General features: G+C 58.4%; 2 protein-coding genes across 2 annotated transcripts in view; one reads left to right on the top strand and one right to left on the bottom strand.

Annotated features, from left to right (window-relative positions):
• The window catches only part of DDX31 (DEAD-box helicase 31), a gene marked incomplete at both ends in the record, with an annotated part of 77,462 nt that extends 69,907 nt beyond the window's left edge, over positions 1–7,555 (top strand). Inside the window, 4 exon segments of the mRNA XM_080708863.1 lie at positions 3,517–3,596; positions 3,599–3,609; positions 5,791–5,873; positions 7,183–7,555. Of these exon segments, the coding sequence (XP_080564989.1) occupies positions 3,517–3,596; positions 3,599–3,609; positions 5,791–5,873; positions 7,183–7,555 (547 nt within the window).
• A 581-nt stretch (positions 7,556–8,136) lies between these two features.
• BARHL1 (BarH like homeobox 1) lies at positions 8,137–14,116 on the bottom strand (the record flags this gene model as incomplete). Its single annotated transcript, XM_080709499.1, has 3 exons — positions 8,137–8,431; positions 9,929–10,151; positions 13,651–14,116. The coding sequence occupies 3 exons, from the start codon at positions 14,114–14,116 to the stop codon at positions 8,137–8,139; spliced, it is 984 nt and encodes a 327-aa protein (XP_080565625.1).
• Between the last annotated feature and the right edge of the window lie 883 nt (positions 14,117–14,999).

Consider the following 14,999-nt stretch of genomic DNA (forward strand, 5'->3'; position numbering starts at 1 on the left):
ATCTTCCCGTCTTACTGCACCCTGCCCCTTTGGGCCTTAGCGGGAGCGGCCAGGGGAAGTGGGGCCTGTTAGTGTGGCTGCTGCCATAGCAGGTGCCCCCAGGGTTGGGCCTGAGGTTTCCCGCCTAAGGAAGAGGTCTAGGTCTGGGAAACATGGCCCTTGCTTGCTTGCTGGGCCTCTGCGCGGCTCCGAGTTAGTGGGCTGCTGGGTTTGTGCCCCCATCGGAAGGACACTGACCGGTATATAGGATGAGGTGAGCCAGGTGTGGCGGTGCACACCTGTCACCCAGCACTCGGGAGGCCGAGACAGAAGGATCGTAAACAGGGGTGAGCGGGCTGTAGCTCAGAAGTAGAACGCCCCTGGATAACTCCCAGTACCACCAATAATAGTAATAATAATGAGTTAATTGGATATGATAATGGAAAGTGAAGACAGGTGGGGTATCTCCAAGACATTCACTCTCCCTCACTGCCATCCAGGTTAGAGCATCAAAGCCAGCACAGACCCACCAGAGCGGCCTCCTCTGCCCGGACTCACCTGTGCTTGTGAAGGGACAGGTGGTTTGGGTTTGGGTTTGCAGTGCTGGGGATCAAACCCAGGAACCACTGCACCTCACTCCCAGCCGTGTGTGTGTGTGTGACAGACAGACAGACAGACAGACACAGGGGCATTCTACCTCTGAGCTCTACCCCCATCACTGTCCTTGAACCTTCCATCCTCGTGTCTCGGCCTCTCAAGTACTGGTATTACACGGGTGCACCACCATGCCCAGCCTTTTTTCTTTTGAGACATGGTCTTTCTAAGCTGTCCAGGCCGGCCTGGGACTTGGGATCATCCTGCCCTAGCCTCCTGAGTAAGTGGGCTTATAGATGTGCACCACATCTGTTGTTTGTTTCGGTTTTGATTCTGGTGCTGGGGGTGGAGCACAGGGCCGCCTGTGTGCCAGGCAGGTGCTGGCGCACTGAGCCACACCCCCAGCCCGGGACAGGTCTTGTGTAAGTGTGCACAGGCCGAGGGCGCCTGTGCCGTGCAGCTGAGTGTGTGGGGTCAGCTTCTGAGCCACTGCAGGCCGGAGCGCACGCCTGCACACCGTCCGCAGGCAAGCACTGTACCCGGCACCCAGGTGAGGTTCCGGCCATCTTGGCCTTCAGCAGTGGTCGGAGTACAGTAAAGCATAGAGCTTATGCCGGGAGGATATTTGACTGAAACTTTGCATATTTTGAAACTCAGGTTGTTACATTTAATATTATACACACTGTGAATACCTGGCTTCAAACAAGAGAAGAAAAGGCATTCCTTCTGTCAGAACCTCCCCACTCTGTCAGTCATGTGCCCTGACTGAAAATAAACCGGAAGCGGGCGAGGCGGCCGGCCACCAGGCCTGCCAGTGCGGCACCGCCTGCAGGCGCACGTCGCCGCCCCTTAGGAAGCAGGGCACGCAGTCGCGGGAGCCCGGCTGGCCCTCCCGGCACGGGCCGGGCTGCCTGGGGGCTCCGGGACTCAGTCTCCTTTTATCTTACTGCTGGTGTAAGCAGTGTGCCAGCCCTGAGCTAGCACTTCGTTGGTCTCATTTCATTCGATGAGGGAACAGAGGCGCAGAGTCCTTCCCAGTCACTGCCCGGGAGTGACGGGGGCCGGCCTCCGACCGCAGCCTCCCGGCGGCCCCGGGCCTGCGCTCTCCCTGGCCGCGGGCCCCTCCATCACTGGCTCCTGCGCCATGTTGTTTCACGCAGCAGTCCCCAAGGCCACGGGGACCCTGCTGAGATCCTGGGCCTGTCGTGCCTGACCTGGAATTGACCTGTGTTTGCACCTTGGCTTCTGCGCTCACTAGCCACCGGTCTTGGCCCGGCCCCCTCTTCGGCCTCACAGTCTTCCAGCACGCAGGGAGTAATTGTACCTACCTCTGAAGCAAGGATGATAGGACAGGAGGTACAGAAATTGTCTCGCCCAGAACCCAGCTTGTATTTCCTGGGTTCCCTAGTCTCTGCTGAATCCTGCCCCCGCACACGGGACCTCCTGGCCCTAAAATGTTGTATCCTAATTCTCCATGTCTTCAAATCGAATCTTTGTTCCTAGCGAAGGTTGACTCTCTGCTTCTTCCTGTGTATCTCAGTAGCAAACAGCGTTGTATGACTGGAGCTGGCCTCAGAAAAGGACTATAAACAGGCATTATTTATTGTTTGCTCCCATTATAATGGGAGCAACAGCTCTAGTAATCTGGGTAACAGAACAGTGTTAGTCTTATTCCTGGTTTTTAGGTTTTAAGGGAATTCGCTTATATTTATTCGGACCACAATTTTAGACCAGTTTGTCCTCATTATTGCAGCAAAGAAAATAATAGCGCATGACAGCTGCCTTTCGTGAGAACTCTGCGACACTGTTTGATCCTAAAAACTGCACTGTCGTTCGGGTGTTGAAGGAATTGCCAGCAAGCCAGCGTGGATGATCAGTTCTTGTTTTTGTCATTTTGGTGAAAACCCTGTCTTTAGAAACGTTCATTTTTCATAATCATTCTTCTGTGTATAATTGAACTACAAGCCAGGCATGGGGCGCAGATTTTCTCCTTTGATTTGATCAAGTGGTAAGACTGCTGTTCTTTTTTTTGTTTTGTTTTGTTTTGTGGTGCTGAAGCTGGAGCCCAGGGGCATTCTGCCTCCGAGCTACACCCCCAGCCTGATTTTATTTTTTTTATTTCAAAACAGGGTCTCACTAAGTTGCTGAGGCTGGCCGTGAACCTCTGATCCTCCTGTCTCAGCCTCCCAAGTACTGGGATGACAAGCATGCGCCACCATGCCCAGCTAAGACCGTGGTTTCTGCATGTAAGATCGGCTTCGGCCTGTTCATGTATATTCGGACAGCCAGTGCCCTCCCTCTGGGCCTGGGCTATGCAGCCTCCGTCACTGCTGGCCGAAGCCCAGCCCTGACACCATCCGGGCTTGGGCTTTACAGGATCAAAACATTTTTAAGACCCTCTTTGGGTGTGGTGGGACATCTGTGATTGACACCCCACCTTCACCATTGGGGACGGCAGGGCTGTAGGCCTGGCTGCCCTGTCCTAGAGCCCAGAGGCCCCCGGTGAGGGAGAGGATGCCAGTCACTCTGAAACGCATCAGGGTCACCACCGTGTTGGCACGTCTCGCTGCTTCCTGCTGCTGAGTTTTAGGGTGGGCTTTTCCCCATCCTTTGGCAAACTGCTGTATCATACACCTCATTTGCCATCAGAGTGTGAGGGTGTCGAGTTGTTGTGGGTTTTTTTTCCCCATGAAAACAACACAGAACAAAGCCTCACTTTTAAAAATGCCATGATATTTTGCCACCGTTAAGAAAATCTGTCAGCGCCGTATCTAATCTTCTGGTGCATGGAATATCAAAACAAGCAGTATTGAAGGGATTGCACTTCTGTTCGTACAAAAATGTCAGCTTCCCAGTCCCGGAGCCAGCTGCTGCCAGCCGTTTTCCAAGTGGGAGAGGAGACAGTGCTAAAGTTTCTTTCCCTCTGCTGTTACTGTTCTCCAGGCCTGACCTTCGGAAGAAGACCCAGAGCAAACACCGCCTCGCGGAGGCCCTGCGTGCGGAATACTCAAGTGGGCTGGAGGCCCCCGGGCCAAGGTCAGAGAGCGAAGCAAACAGGACGGCCGGCCGCCTGGGCCGTGGGAAAAATAGCCGTCCCCCTCGGACCAGAAACCCCACAAAGGCCGACTGACGGACAGCGAGGCCTCCGGAAAGCTCTTCTTGAATCTCGCTACAGGAGGACTGGGTGTCCAGGGCCCGGGTGGCACAGCGTTGGGGTGGGTGGTGTGTGTGTGTGTGTGTGTGTGTGTGTGTGTGTGTGTGTGTGTGTGTACTGGGGTGTTCTACCTCCAAGCCATACCCCAAGTCCTATTTTTATTTTATTTTGAAACGATCTAAGTTGCTAAGGCTGACTTGGAAGCTGTGATCCTGCTCCCAAGTGCTGGGGTCTTGGGCGGGCACCACCACGCCTGGCTCAGGGGCCTTCTGAAACCGTAGCCACCAGGCGACTATCAGGATGTCTTATGCTTAGGCCACCGGTGCCAGGCACCCGCCTTCCAGTGCGCTTGGCCGCAGACCAGGTGGTGGCAAGGCCCCAGGTGGCGCTGCAGCACCAAGGGGCTTGACCTGCCAGCCGGACTCGGCCCTGCCCCGCCCCACGAGCATCAGCATGACACCAGAAACTGAATTTGTACAAAAAGATATTTGTCAAAGAGTTATTTTCTTAATGAATGCTCTGCTACAAAAGACCAAAAGTGTTTAGTCTGGGTCAAAAATCCGAGTGTGTGCAGTGGTGGGCTCCTGTCTCCCCCCGTCACCATGGGGCCGCGTGCGCACCGCCACCCCTTTCATGTCTGTGGAAAACTCACTCTCAGGCCTGATTTACTGTTGCCTTTTTATTATTTGCCTTTGAAGTCAAAAGGCACCCGGCCCGAGCTGCTTCTCTCTCTCTCTCTCTCTCTCTCTCTCTCTCTCTCTCTCTCTCTCTCTTTATTTTTCTTTGCTTCCCATAGACTCCCATCTTGCCTTCAAGAAAGATCTCGGGCCTTTGTGCTGTGACCCAGACCCCATCTGCCCCCGCTCATTGTGTTTTCTGGGAGGTTTGAAAGAGGACCCCTGGAGCGAATTGATTTCCCAATAAATGTAAGGTCTGGGTATTGCAGAGGGGTCCACGGAGAAAGGGTTAAAGGCCTAGCACAACTCTCTGGACACTGCCCCTGCTTTTTCTCTGGGCCTGCTCTCCCTCTACAATTCCAGTACGGCCCTCCCTAGTATTCTAGAAAGAGTGCGAGGCCACCCCAGATCCGTGGACCAGAAGGTGGTGCTAGTCCCCGGGGTGAGCCTTTCTCGGGGATGGCAGAGGCGTGGGCACCTCACCTCCCTCTGCCTGCTCTCGGCTCAGGGTGGAGGTGCAGGCAGGTCAGCCAGGCACCCACACCAGGGGGGACATGCCTGTGGGCAGGAAGAATTGGTCCCTTGCACAGGACCTGCTCAGAGACAGGTGTCAATGAATTAATAGGGGTGGGTGGTGAAATTTGTACCAATAACAAAACAACCCTGTTTGGTTTGCACGTGTCACGCCACCGGCTCTGGGCCTTTTTAGTATTTATACTCACATGGTTTGAATTAGAAGATGAAGGACCCATCTTCGGATACAGAGAGCCCAGCTGTGTGAGAACAGGATTATGCCAGTGATTGCCATGATCAAAGAGAAGCCCCACCCGGCGCTCTCCACTGCGGGCGGGCGAGTTGGCTGAGTCTGTGCCTGGGAGATGGTGGCAGGACCTTGGGAGGTGACAGCTCTGGATCCCAAGGCTGGGACTCACACACAGTTTGTGAGGGTGTCTTGCCAGAGTTGCTGCGCGGGCCTGCTTCTCCGCAAAACCGATACATTACTCCGTTAATAAGGAAACGTGGATTTAACAGATTTAGGGTTAATATCTAAATTTTAATAACCTTAAAATGTCCCTCTTGTTATGGCTCTTGACAGATTATACATTTCAGCATCAGTTAGGCAAAGCTTTAGCCTAATTCCACGGTACATATTCCAATTCTGTGTGCTTTTTATCATGCCTCTCTGATTTTTCCCCAACTCGCCCATTTCTCTGGACAGGCCTGGCTGTCATACTAACGTCACGGAGTTGACATTTACTGACATGCCTCAGCCTCGCAGCTTTTCCCCAGGGTACTCTTGTGGGGTGCTGTTTTTGGACCCAAACCTTCCCGGTGTCTGCAACTCTGGCGGCTGCCCATCTGAGCGCCCGATGGCCCCCACTGAAGGGCGAGGCGCCCTGGGCCGCCTGCAGTGCAGACAGCCCGCGTTCCCTGGATCCCCCAGCCTCAGTGGGGGAGGCTGGGGAGAGGTGAGGCTCCGATGCAGGTTTGTTTGTTTCAGGCTGCCAGTGGCCTCGCCGAGCTGTACTTGGGCACTTCCGGGCACGGTCGGTAGAAGCCATTAAACCCAGGCGCGTCGGCCGGCGATGCGGGGCTTCTCCACCGAGGAGCTGCGCTTGGACAGGGCGCCCAGCTGTTCTGTTAAGTTGCTTCTGTGGCTGTTGGGCTTCCACTCAGTCTGCCCCACCATGGGAAGGACCCAAAGCCAGGGCATGAGAGTAGGAGCGGCTGGCTCCCTTCAAACCTGCTCAGACTGCAGGGCAGGGCTGGAAGGATCGAACTTTAACTTTCAAGGAAGGGGAGGCCTGAGTCTGGAAGCTTCAAGAAGCCGTCTTCTCCCTGCCCCTCCTCCTGTTCAGTCGGCTGGGGGGTCTCTGGAGTTTTCTCTTCTTTTTTTCTACTTTAAGTGAGAGCTCACCCAGCCCCCAGGGCTGGGAACTGAGGGACCACTCTAGCCCTCTACATGGATGAAAGCTGCCCCACCTCGGCAGAGGTCGCAAGGTTAGCGCGCAGGGTGGGGTGCGCGGGATAATTTAAAATATTGCAATTATGAACTTGTAGGAAGCCTTGTTCTTCATTAATGTCAGATATGAAATCGCCTCTGAGGTACAAGGACAATTACATAGTTGAGAATGTGCCTGTGGTTTACACTGCGCTGTGTAAATGTAAGGCTGCTCGCAGCAGCCTACCTCCTCACTTCCACAAAATGAAAAGCACACCAGTGCAAGTTGTCCTTTGATAGATTTTTAATATGATTTTAAAGAGTTTTGTTTGGTCTCATTCTTATTCAATGAGATTAATTTAAAGCACTTATCCCCTGGGTTTAAGTCAATCCGTGTAGGATTTGGGCCGGGTTTGTTGCATGGGGGGTTTTGTTTGCAGGAGGCTGAGAGAGTCCTTTCCCACTTCATTAACCCTGAGTTGGGGACAGTCCCCCCTCGCCCCTCACCACAGCCAGAGCTGGGGATTTAGCAGCCCCCATTCACATGCAAAAGAACTCAAAAGCTGAGGGGCTCCTTGACTTAATTAGCTGCTGTGCATTTTGCAAAATTAGAATAATACCCTCGCCGTCCCAGGGAAAAAATGCTAGCAGGGTGTGAGGGTGCTGGGGGGGGGGGGGGCGGGGAGGAAACTGTAGCGGACCTGAGTCTGGTTTAGGGGGTCAGAGTCTGGACGCGCCCCCCATTCCACCCTCCCAGAGCAATCCTGCCAGGAGTAAGGGTGGGCAGCAGGCTTGCCTGGCGCCCAAATTTCCCAGCCTGGGGCATTTTGCCGCAGGTGGCCGGGAGCACCTGCGCAGTTTGACCTTGGCCTTGGAGCCCAGTCTGGTCTGCGGGGAACTCGATCCCCTCCCTCCGCTGAGGTCCTGGAGCCACGCGGCCGACCTCAGGACTCGGGCCCCTCTGGGTCCAGTGACTCCCTGCGCAAAGGGGGCGACGAGAAGGCGCGAGGGCGGGGTGACCGCTGCAGCGAAGGGTCCGCCCGGCACCCGCACCGGCCCGGGGCTGTCTGGGCGCGCGAGCTGGGGCCGCGCACCCGGGGGCGCCGGCAGAGGGGTGGGGGCGGGGTGGGGAGAAGCTCGGAGTCCATCTGTCGGCCGCGCCCGGCGGGCCGGTCACCAGCTGCCGGCGCCCTCGTCGCGGCCAGATGAGTCGGCTCGGCGAGGGCACCGGGCGGCCCGCAGCCGGGGGGCCAGGAGCGCCCCCCCCTCTGCCGCCGCCGCCCCGGCCCCCAGGACCCCATGGAGGAGGCGGCGGAGCCACGGGGCTCGCCTCATTATAGAGATGGGAAGACTGAGGCCGGCGGGGACCCCAGGCCCTGCGGCTGGCCACGGACCCCCCCCCCATGGACGGGCACCGCGCCCGGGAGGATGGAGGGAGCCGAGCCCCAGGAGCCGCAAATGGCTCTTGGCCAGGGGGGGGAGAGGGCGCGAGCGCGGACAGGCGCCTGGTCATTTGTAAGAAGTTTATTTCCACATTTAAAAAAAGTGAACCCGAGAGGCCGGGTGGGGGCGGGCGGGGGCGAGCCCCTCGGCCCCTCCCTGCCCACCGGACAGGGAGGCGCGGGCAAGACTCACTGGTTCACGGACACGGTCACGGCTCATGGGTCACGAATAAATAACTTCATATACACTTTGCACACGGAATGTACAGCTCCGCCGCCGCCTGGGCGCGGGAACCGAGGGGGGCCGGGCGGGCGGAGACCTATGCACACCGGGCGGGGGCCGGGGGCTCACCGCGGCTGCGCGGCGCGCGGCAGGACCCCGGCCAGCGGGGGCAGCGGCGGGGGCGGCTCGCCGGCGCCCTGGAGTCCGTGGATGAGGATGCGCGGCACCAGCGGCCTCTGCAGCGCGGGCGGCGGCGCGCTGGGCCCGCGGTACAGGTAGAGCGCGGCGCCCGGGTCCAGGTTGGAGACCAGGCTCTGCGGGTAGAAATAAGGCGACGGGAACATCCGCTGGAGCGCCGAGTAATTGCCCGCCTCCGCCAGCAGCTCCAGCCCCACGGCGGTCTGCCGCTTCCATTTAGTCCTGGGGACCGAAACAGAGCGTCGGGCGGGGTCAGGGTCCGGGCCCGCGACCCCCGCCCTCCCGAGTCCTGGATCGGTTCATAAGTAACGAAGTGCGGGGCTGTGGGCCCAGGTACCTGCGCGGATCCATTCCACAGAGGCTACTCCCATTTTGCAGATTTTTTTGGTGGTACTGGGGGTGGAACCCAGAGGCTTTCTACCTCCGGGCTATCCTCCCAGACCTTTTTTATTTATTTCATTTGGAAACAGGGTCTCACTAAGTAGCTGAGGCTGGCTTCGAACCCCTGCGATCCTCCTGTCTCAGCCTCCCAAGCGCCAGGGATTACAAGCCACCACGCCCGGCTTTACAGATTTTTTTAAAATGACGTGTGGGCTGGCTTTCCTGAGCGTCTGGGGGGCGTCAGGCCCAGGTTCTAAGCCAGGCTGTTCCGCCTAGGTTTTGCCGTAATCTCAGCCCCGTTCTGCTGGGCTCCCCTGCGTTTGGGTCCCCTGGGAAGACCTCACAAGGCCAGGGCACCCAGGAGAGACCGCAGAGACTGGCAGCTGGGTGGAGGCTGGCGAGCCCGTGGTAACCCTGTCTTGGCAAGGTTGCAGGCCCAAGGACACAGGCTTCAGGGCTGTGGCCCCTCCACCGCCCCTGAACACCCAGCCTTGGGTCCTCCATCCAGTCTGGCCCTGGAGTTGGTTTAAGGAGTGCAGGCCTGGAACCCAGGTCTCTCCTGCAGGTGAGGCTGGGCAGGACAGCCGGGGTCCCACTGAGGTGGGCTCAGCCACCCCAGCCCCAGCTCCCTCTGAATTATTCATCATCATCATAATTGTGTAATTACTGCAACGGCTCTTAATTATTGATGCCCGGAGCAGTAATCGGTATTTATTATTAATGGGGCTATGTGTTCTGAGGCTTGTTTATGGAGAGCACCATTCCTGTGCCCGCTAAGGGAATGTGGGTGTGTGTGTGCCTGCGGGGTGTGTGCGTGTGCGTGTGTGTGTGTGTGTGTGTGTGTGTGTGTAGGTGAGTGTAAACAGGTCCAAGACCCCAACACCAAGTTCCCTGTTACTCTGTCCCCGGGATGAACCCGATTTACCCCGGGGGAACCCCTTCATGCCTGGAAAAGCTAGGGCTGTCCAAGGAGCTTGGCCTGGCAGCACCGGGACGCCATCAGGGCTGGGCCGGGCTGCACCGGCACCTGCTGGTCCTCTCCCACAGGTTTTCTGGAGACCAGGGCTGCCACCTCCCCCACGGCCTGAGGCTGCCCCCGGGAGGGAGCGCAGAGGCCCCAAAACTCAGCCCCCAGCTTGGCTCCAGGCGGGGCGGGGTGGCGCCTGCCCACCTGTCCTGGACGACCAGTTTATTGTTTCAGCTTCTACCCCTAGCGTGAGACCTTCTGTCCCTCCGCCTTCTCCCTGGGCCCTCAGTTTCTCCACAGTGGGAGCGACTAGGGGGCTCTTCTTTGGAGGCCCCGGGAGCTCCCAGCCCCGGCTCGCGGCCGGGCCTCACCTGCGGTTCTGGTACCAGGTCTTGACCTGCGTGTCGGTGAGGTTGAGCGAGGCGGCCAGCTCCATGCGGTCCTGCACGCTCAGGTACTTCTGCCGCTCGAAGCTGCGCTCCAGCTGCGCCAGCTGATGGTCGGTGAAGGCCGTGCGGGCCTTGCGAGGCTTTTTCAGGCGCACCGGGGGGCTGTCCCGGGAGCTGGAGATCTCACGGTCGCCCTCCTCCTTCACTGCGGAGACAGCGGCGAGTCAGCCCGGCCTCCCGCCACGGCCTCCCGCCCCGGCCGGGCTTGGGGAACGCGGCTGGGATCTCCGCGGCCCGGCCGCCTGGCGAGCCCCGGGAGCCGGCAGGAGCCCTGGCCGAGGGGGCGGCGGCGGCGGCCCCGGGAAAACGAACTCTAAGCCCCGGGAACTCGGCCCGCCGGCTCCGGCCCCGCGGTGCTCCGGGCATGGACCGCCGAGCCCGGGGAGGGAGCCGCCGGCCGCCGCGGGTGGGATCAGCCCCGGCCGCCATTCGTTTGGCCGGGTCGCTGAGGACTTAGGGAGGGAGCGAGAAAGCCCGCCGGGGGACAGACACCCGCTCAGACCGCAGCAACTCATGGTCCCAAAGAACAAATTGTGCCCGCACCTCCCGTGGCCCTGTGTGGATTCGAATCTATATACCGCCTTCCCCAACCCCATGCTGCCTGTAAACCGCGCTGGGCCAGCGGGGCAGTGGGAGCCCCGGCTCGGCCGCCTGTGCCCGCCTGGTGGCCGAGTCGCCCCGCTGCCCACGGCGGCTCCCCTCGGCCGCGGTCCCGTTTGGCCCTCGCCTGGGACAGGACAGCATCTCCCTCACTTTAGTTCGGAGTTGGCTTTTACCAAAGGGGGAAAAAAAAAAAGCTCCCCGAATCGAACAAGGCCGTTGTCCTCTCCTCCCGCTCCCCCAGACGCCCGGTAACCACACTGGCCGCTTCTCCAAACTGCCGGGGCTCCCACACCCCGCCCGACCCCCTTTCTTTCTTAATTTTCTTTTATGGTGAGTTTCATTGTGCGTGGCGTTAGCGTTGACGGGGTTCAGCTGAATGTGAGTTGATTTCTCTCTGTAGGAAACAATAATCCGGTTAATTGACCCACTAGGGAGCGGAGCTTTTCAGCTGGAAAGGCCGCGCTTGGTGGCCAGCGAGCCTGCGAGTGCACCAGGGAGGGCCCGGAGTACGTCCGGAGCTCCTTCTCCAAGGGGCTCCTCAGCCCTAAAGCCTGGCTGCTTAGGGGTGCCACCACTGGCCAGAGATGACGATGTGTTGGAGTGAGGGGGAAAACGAATTCTGACTGTGCCGGCCCAGAAAGTTTAAACAACTCCCAGGAAAGGGTTGTCCAAACCTCAAACTTAATATTGCAGAAATCTTACTTTTTAACCCAATTACCTGGACTATGAAGATCCCCCAGTTAGGACGGATGCGCCAGCTCCTGGGGTTTTAAGAACTCCAGGTTGTTCCTCGTCGCGGTCGGGAGCCTTTGGGGGCCACTTGGGCTTCTCTGGCTCGGCTGGGGGTGGGGGGCACCACCTCAGCTCCATCTCCCAGCTCCCTCCGACCTCCCTCCTCGGAGCAAAGCACTGGTTTGGTTTCTCAGGAATCCTGGCTCCGGCTGCCAGTGTGTTTGCCGACAGCCTACTTCGGCTTCGTTAAATATTTTATTTGAGGAGCCTGTGATAGCAGAAGCTTGGGTGTGCCTGATCTCTCCCCAGTCCCCCCTAGGAGGCGGCTGTGGAGGCGCCCAACTTAAATGCCCCCCACAGCTGTCTCCCAGGTACGTCTCTGCGCTTCCGGACTTAACTTGGGGTTGGAGAAACCCCGGGAGGCCTGGCCTCAGCGGGCATTCCTATTTCCCTTTTCGCCCCAGGGCTTTGGAGCCTAGGGGTGAGGGAAACTTATCTCTGCTGCAAACCTATTTATTTAAGTGATGTGTGGACAGCGGGCCCTCGGCATGTCCCTGATCAGATAGCATCAAGGACAAGAAAAGAAAATTGATATTCCAATTATCTTAAATGAAACCTCTCCTAAAAATCCGACTGTGGGCAAAGACATAAAGGAGGTAAGAACCAGATGAAATGCGTTCACGGCTGGAGATTTTTGACCCCTTGTTTTAATCACAAAGCTGGGCCATGGTGGTGGTTGCAAATTGTAAATAACAAAATAAGATGTTACGGATTATATTTACATCCCCCCCACAACACATACACCTCTCTTTTTCCAGGGCAAGTTCCCCCCTCTCTGAGCAGATGGGGGTGGGTGGGAGGGAGCAAGGGTCCCTGGATCAAGGTGCCAGGATGCCTCTGGACCTCCCTCTGGGTGCCGTCTCGTTCAACGTGCCTGATTTTGAGGGATGGCTGCTCCAGCCTGGCTGAGGGAGGCTCAGCCATTTGCCTGGGGAAGTGGAGAAAAACGGGATGTGGAATAGGACCCCCAAATGGGTTTGGGTTTGGAATCGGGGTGTGTCTCCGATGGATCTGTGGTTTGGAGGGGGTGTTAAAGGAGCCTTTCTGAGTTCCCGTGAAGGCTTGGTGCGCATTGGGGCCAGGCGATGGAGGCCCCTGAGACAATGAACAAGTAGTCTTTGGAGGGAATTTTGTTTCATGAAAAGGGTCTCAGGAATTAATTATAATACTAAAAGAGCGATGACCAGCCTCAGGCCATTCCTAGTTTTCTGCTGTATGGGGACACGGGGCTTTTCCCCCTAAACCCCAGCATTCCTCATCTTCCGCCTCTCCTGCCTCTGGCCCCATCAAATAGCCAAATAAGGCCGTGCCTGAGGATCAGAAACTCTTTTTCTTCTTCCCTCCCCTCTCCCCCTTTTTTCTTTTATCTTTTTTCCTCCCTCTTTCCTTCCTCCTTTCCTCCCACCCTTTCCTCTTACTCTCGATCTCAGCTCTGTGGTTGAGACAGAATAAAAAAGAAATAATGGAAAAGATTCCCAGGGTGAAAAGACAAGGGAAAAGAAGCCGTCCCCACTCGGGGACTGGCCTGGCCACGCAAGAATCTCTGGAGTTGATGGCGTGGTGAATTTAAATCCAGATTCGGTGAGAACCGCTGTGCGGGTGTGGGGTCCTTCCCCTTCCCAGACCTCGGGCTCACTTCAGCCAGCGGCCCAGCCACGGCTCTCCTTTGAAGTGTTTCTTTTGCATGATTCACGGGCCAGCCTCACCGGGCCCAATGGAAGGGCAATGGAAGGCCAATGGAAGGGCAAACCCCATTTTTTTCTTCTCATTGGGAAATTCAGATGAAAGGACAGAAGATTCTGCCTGTACTCAGGGCTCTCAGTGAAAATTTCCAGCCAGCCTTTCTCTCCTAGAGAGCAGCAGCCTTCGGGGCCTTCCACCCCTGCAAGTGTCTTCCTGGAGAGCCACTGGCTGGCTGGAAACCCACTCCCGTCCGTCCACCAGCTTCCTCGGAGAAATGGTGGTGGTCCCAGCTGAAGTTTAGAAAGTTTGTCTTGTGTATTGGGGGACTCTTTCCTGGGGCACACAGTATCCCCCCCTCCGCTGCCCGCTCTATCTGCTGGACTCTTTGTGCTCAAAGGCACAACCACAGGCCTGGCCAAAAGGTTCAAACAAGACGCACTGCTCAGCCGGGCCCGGGGGAGCTCTGAGGCGGGCACGCGCGTGTGTTCGCCTCTGTGCGCTCAAGTTTTCAATGCCGGTTTCTTAGCCGCACGCCACCCCCCAGCTTCCACCTCCTCTTCTCTTACCTTTATACTCAGAGTCCGAAGAGGCTCCGCTGCCACTTTTGTCCAGCTTGTCTCTGGGGTCCTCCCCGGCCTTGGCCGAGAGGCGGCCCCCAGGCTCCGGGGCTGCCGGCTGCGCGCTGCTGGAGTAGGGTGCACAGGCCGCAAGTGGTTTGCAGTCGGCGAGGATGTCCCTAATCAGAAAGGAGGAGGTGACGGTGCGCGACTGGGCCGGGGCCGAGAGCTGCCCGGGCTGCAGGTGGGAGTCCAAACCTGGGCCGGATGCCCCGCCGGGCCGCGGGGTGCCCGCCTCCAGACAGTCCCTTCCCGGCGAAGCTGGCGAGGAGCAGTCGCTGCTGCTCTCGGAGCGCGGACTCAGCTCCAGGGGTGAGCGGCAGTCCCCGAGCAAGGGGTCCCCCTTGGGAAGGGCGGGGCTGCCCGCTCGGTGGGAGAGAATGGAGTCGATCCCAAAGCCATTGGAGCCTTCCATAGCCAAGCCTCGACCAGTCTTCCCCAAAAGCTCCCCACCCACCCCCAGCCCCAGCCGCCGCTGCCCCTGCCCCTAGCTGCGGGCTGGCATGGAGAAGGCGGGCGGGGAGCCCGAGGGCACCTTGGACGGAGTTCAGCCTTGGGGGAGCCCGGGAGCTCGGGGCCAACCTCCTCTGCGCATTAGATCCAAAAGGGCTCAGCGAGTCTTCTGCAGCGCCGCCGAGCCGCCGAGCCGAGGGGGGGTGGTGGGAGTGTCAGGGAGGAATGGGAGGAGGCCGCGCCAAGTTGGGGAGAGCGGAGGGGGAGCAGGGCGGCCCGAGGGCCCCTCTGGCACAGAAGATCGGCGAGGACGTTGGAATCTCGATCGGGAAGGGCTCTTTCGGAATCCGGGCGCGGGGGCCGAGGGCGGCGCGGTCAGCACCGCGGAGAGCGCGGCCGGGGGGGGGGGCACCTGGCGGCGTCAGCACCGCGGACAGCGCGGCTCCCCACCTGGCCGCTCGGTCCTCCGCGCCCGGCCGTCAGCACCGCGGACAGCGCCCGGGCCGCCGCCTCCCCTCCTGGAAAAAACCAACTCGGGTCACTTTTACTTTGGGGCTGTTTTTTTTTTTTTTTTAGGGGGGGGTTGTTGTTGTTGTTGTTCCTGTCTCCCTCTCTTTCTCTCTTTTTTCGATGTGTTATTTTTTTTTAAAGGGGACTCGCCCACGTGTCCCCGGAGTGACGGCGCTGATTGGCTCCGGCCGATTTTGGGGGTGATGTCACGGCTCCGCAAGCCCGATTCCTTTTCAGTTTGATTAAAAGAGACACTGAATTAATTACAGCGCAGACCCAACTGTTTACCGGCGATTTCCACACGGTTTGCTTTCATTAGGCCAGCGACGACGCCC

The sequence above is a fragment of the Muscardinus avellanarius genome, assembly GCF_963383645.1.
Source record: "Muscardinus avellanarius genome assembly, chromosome: 13".
Lineage (NCBI taxonomy): Eukaryota > Metazoa > Chordata > Mammalia > Rodentia > Gliridae > Muscardinus > Muscardinus avellanarius.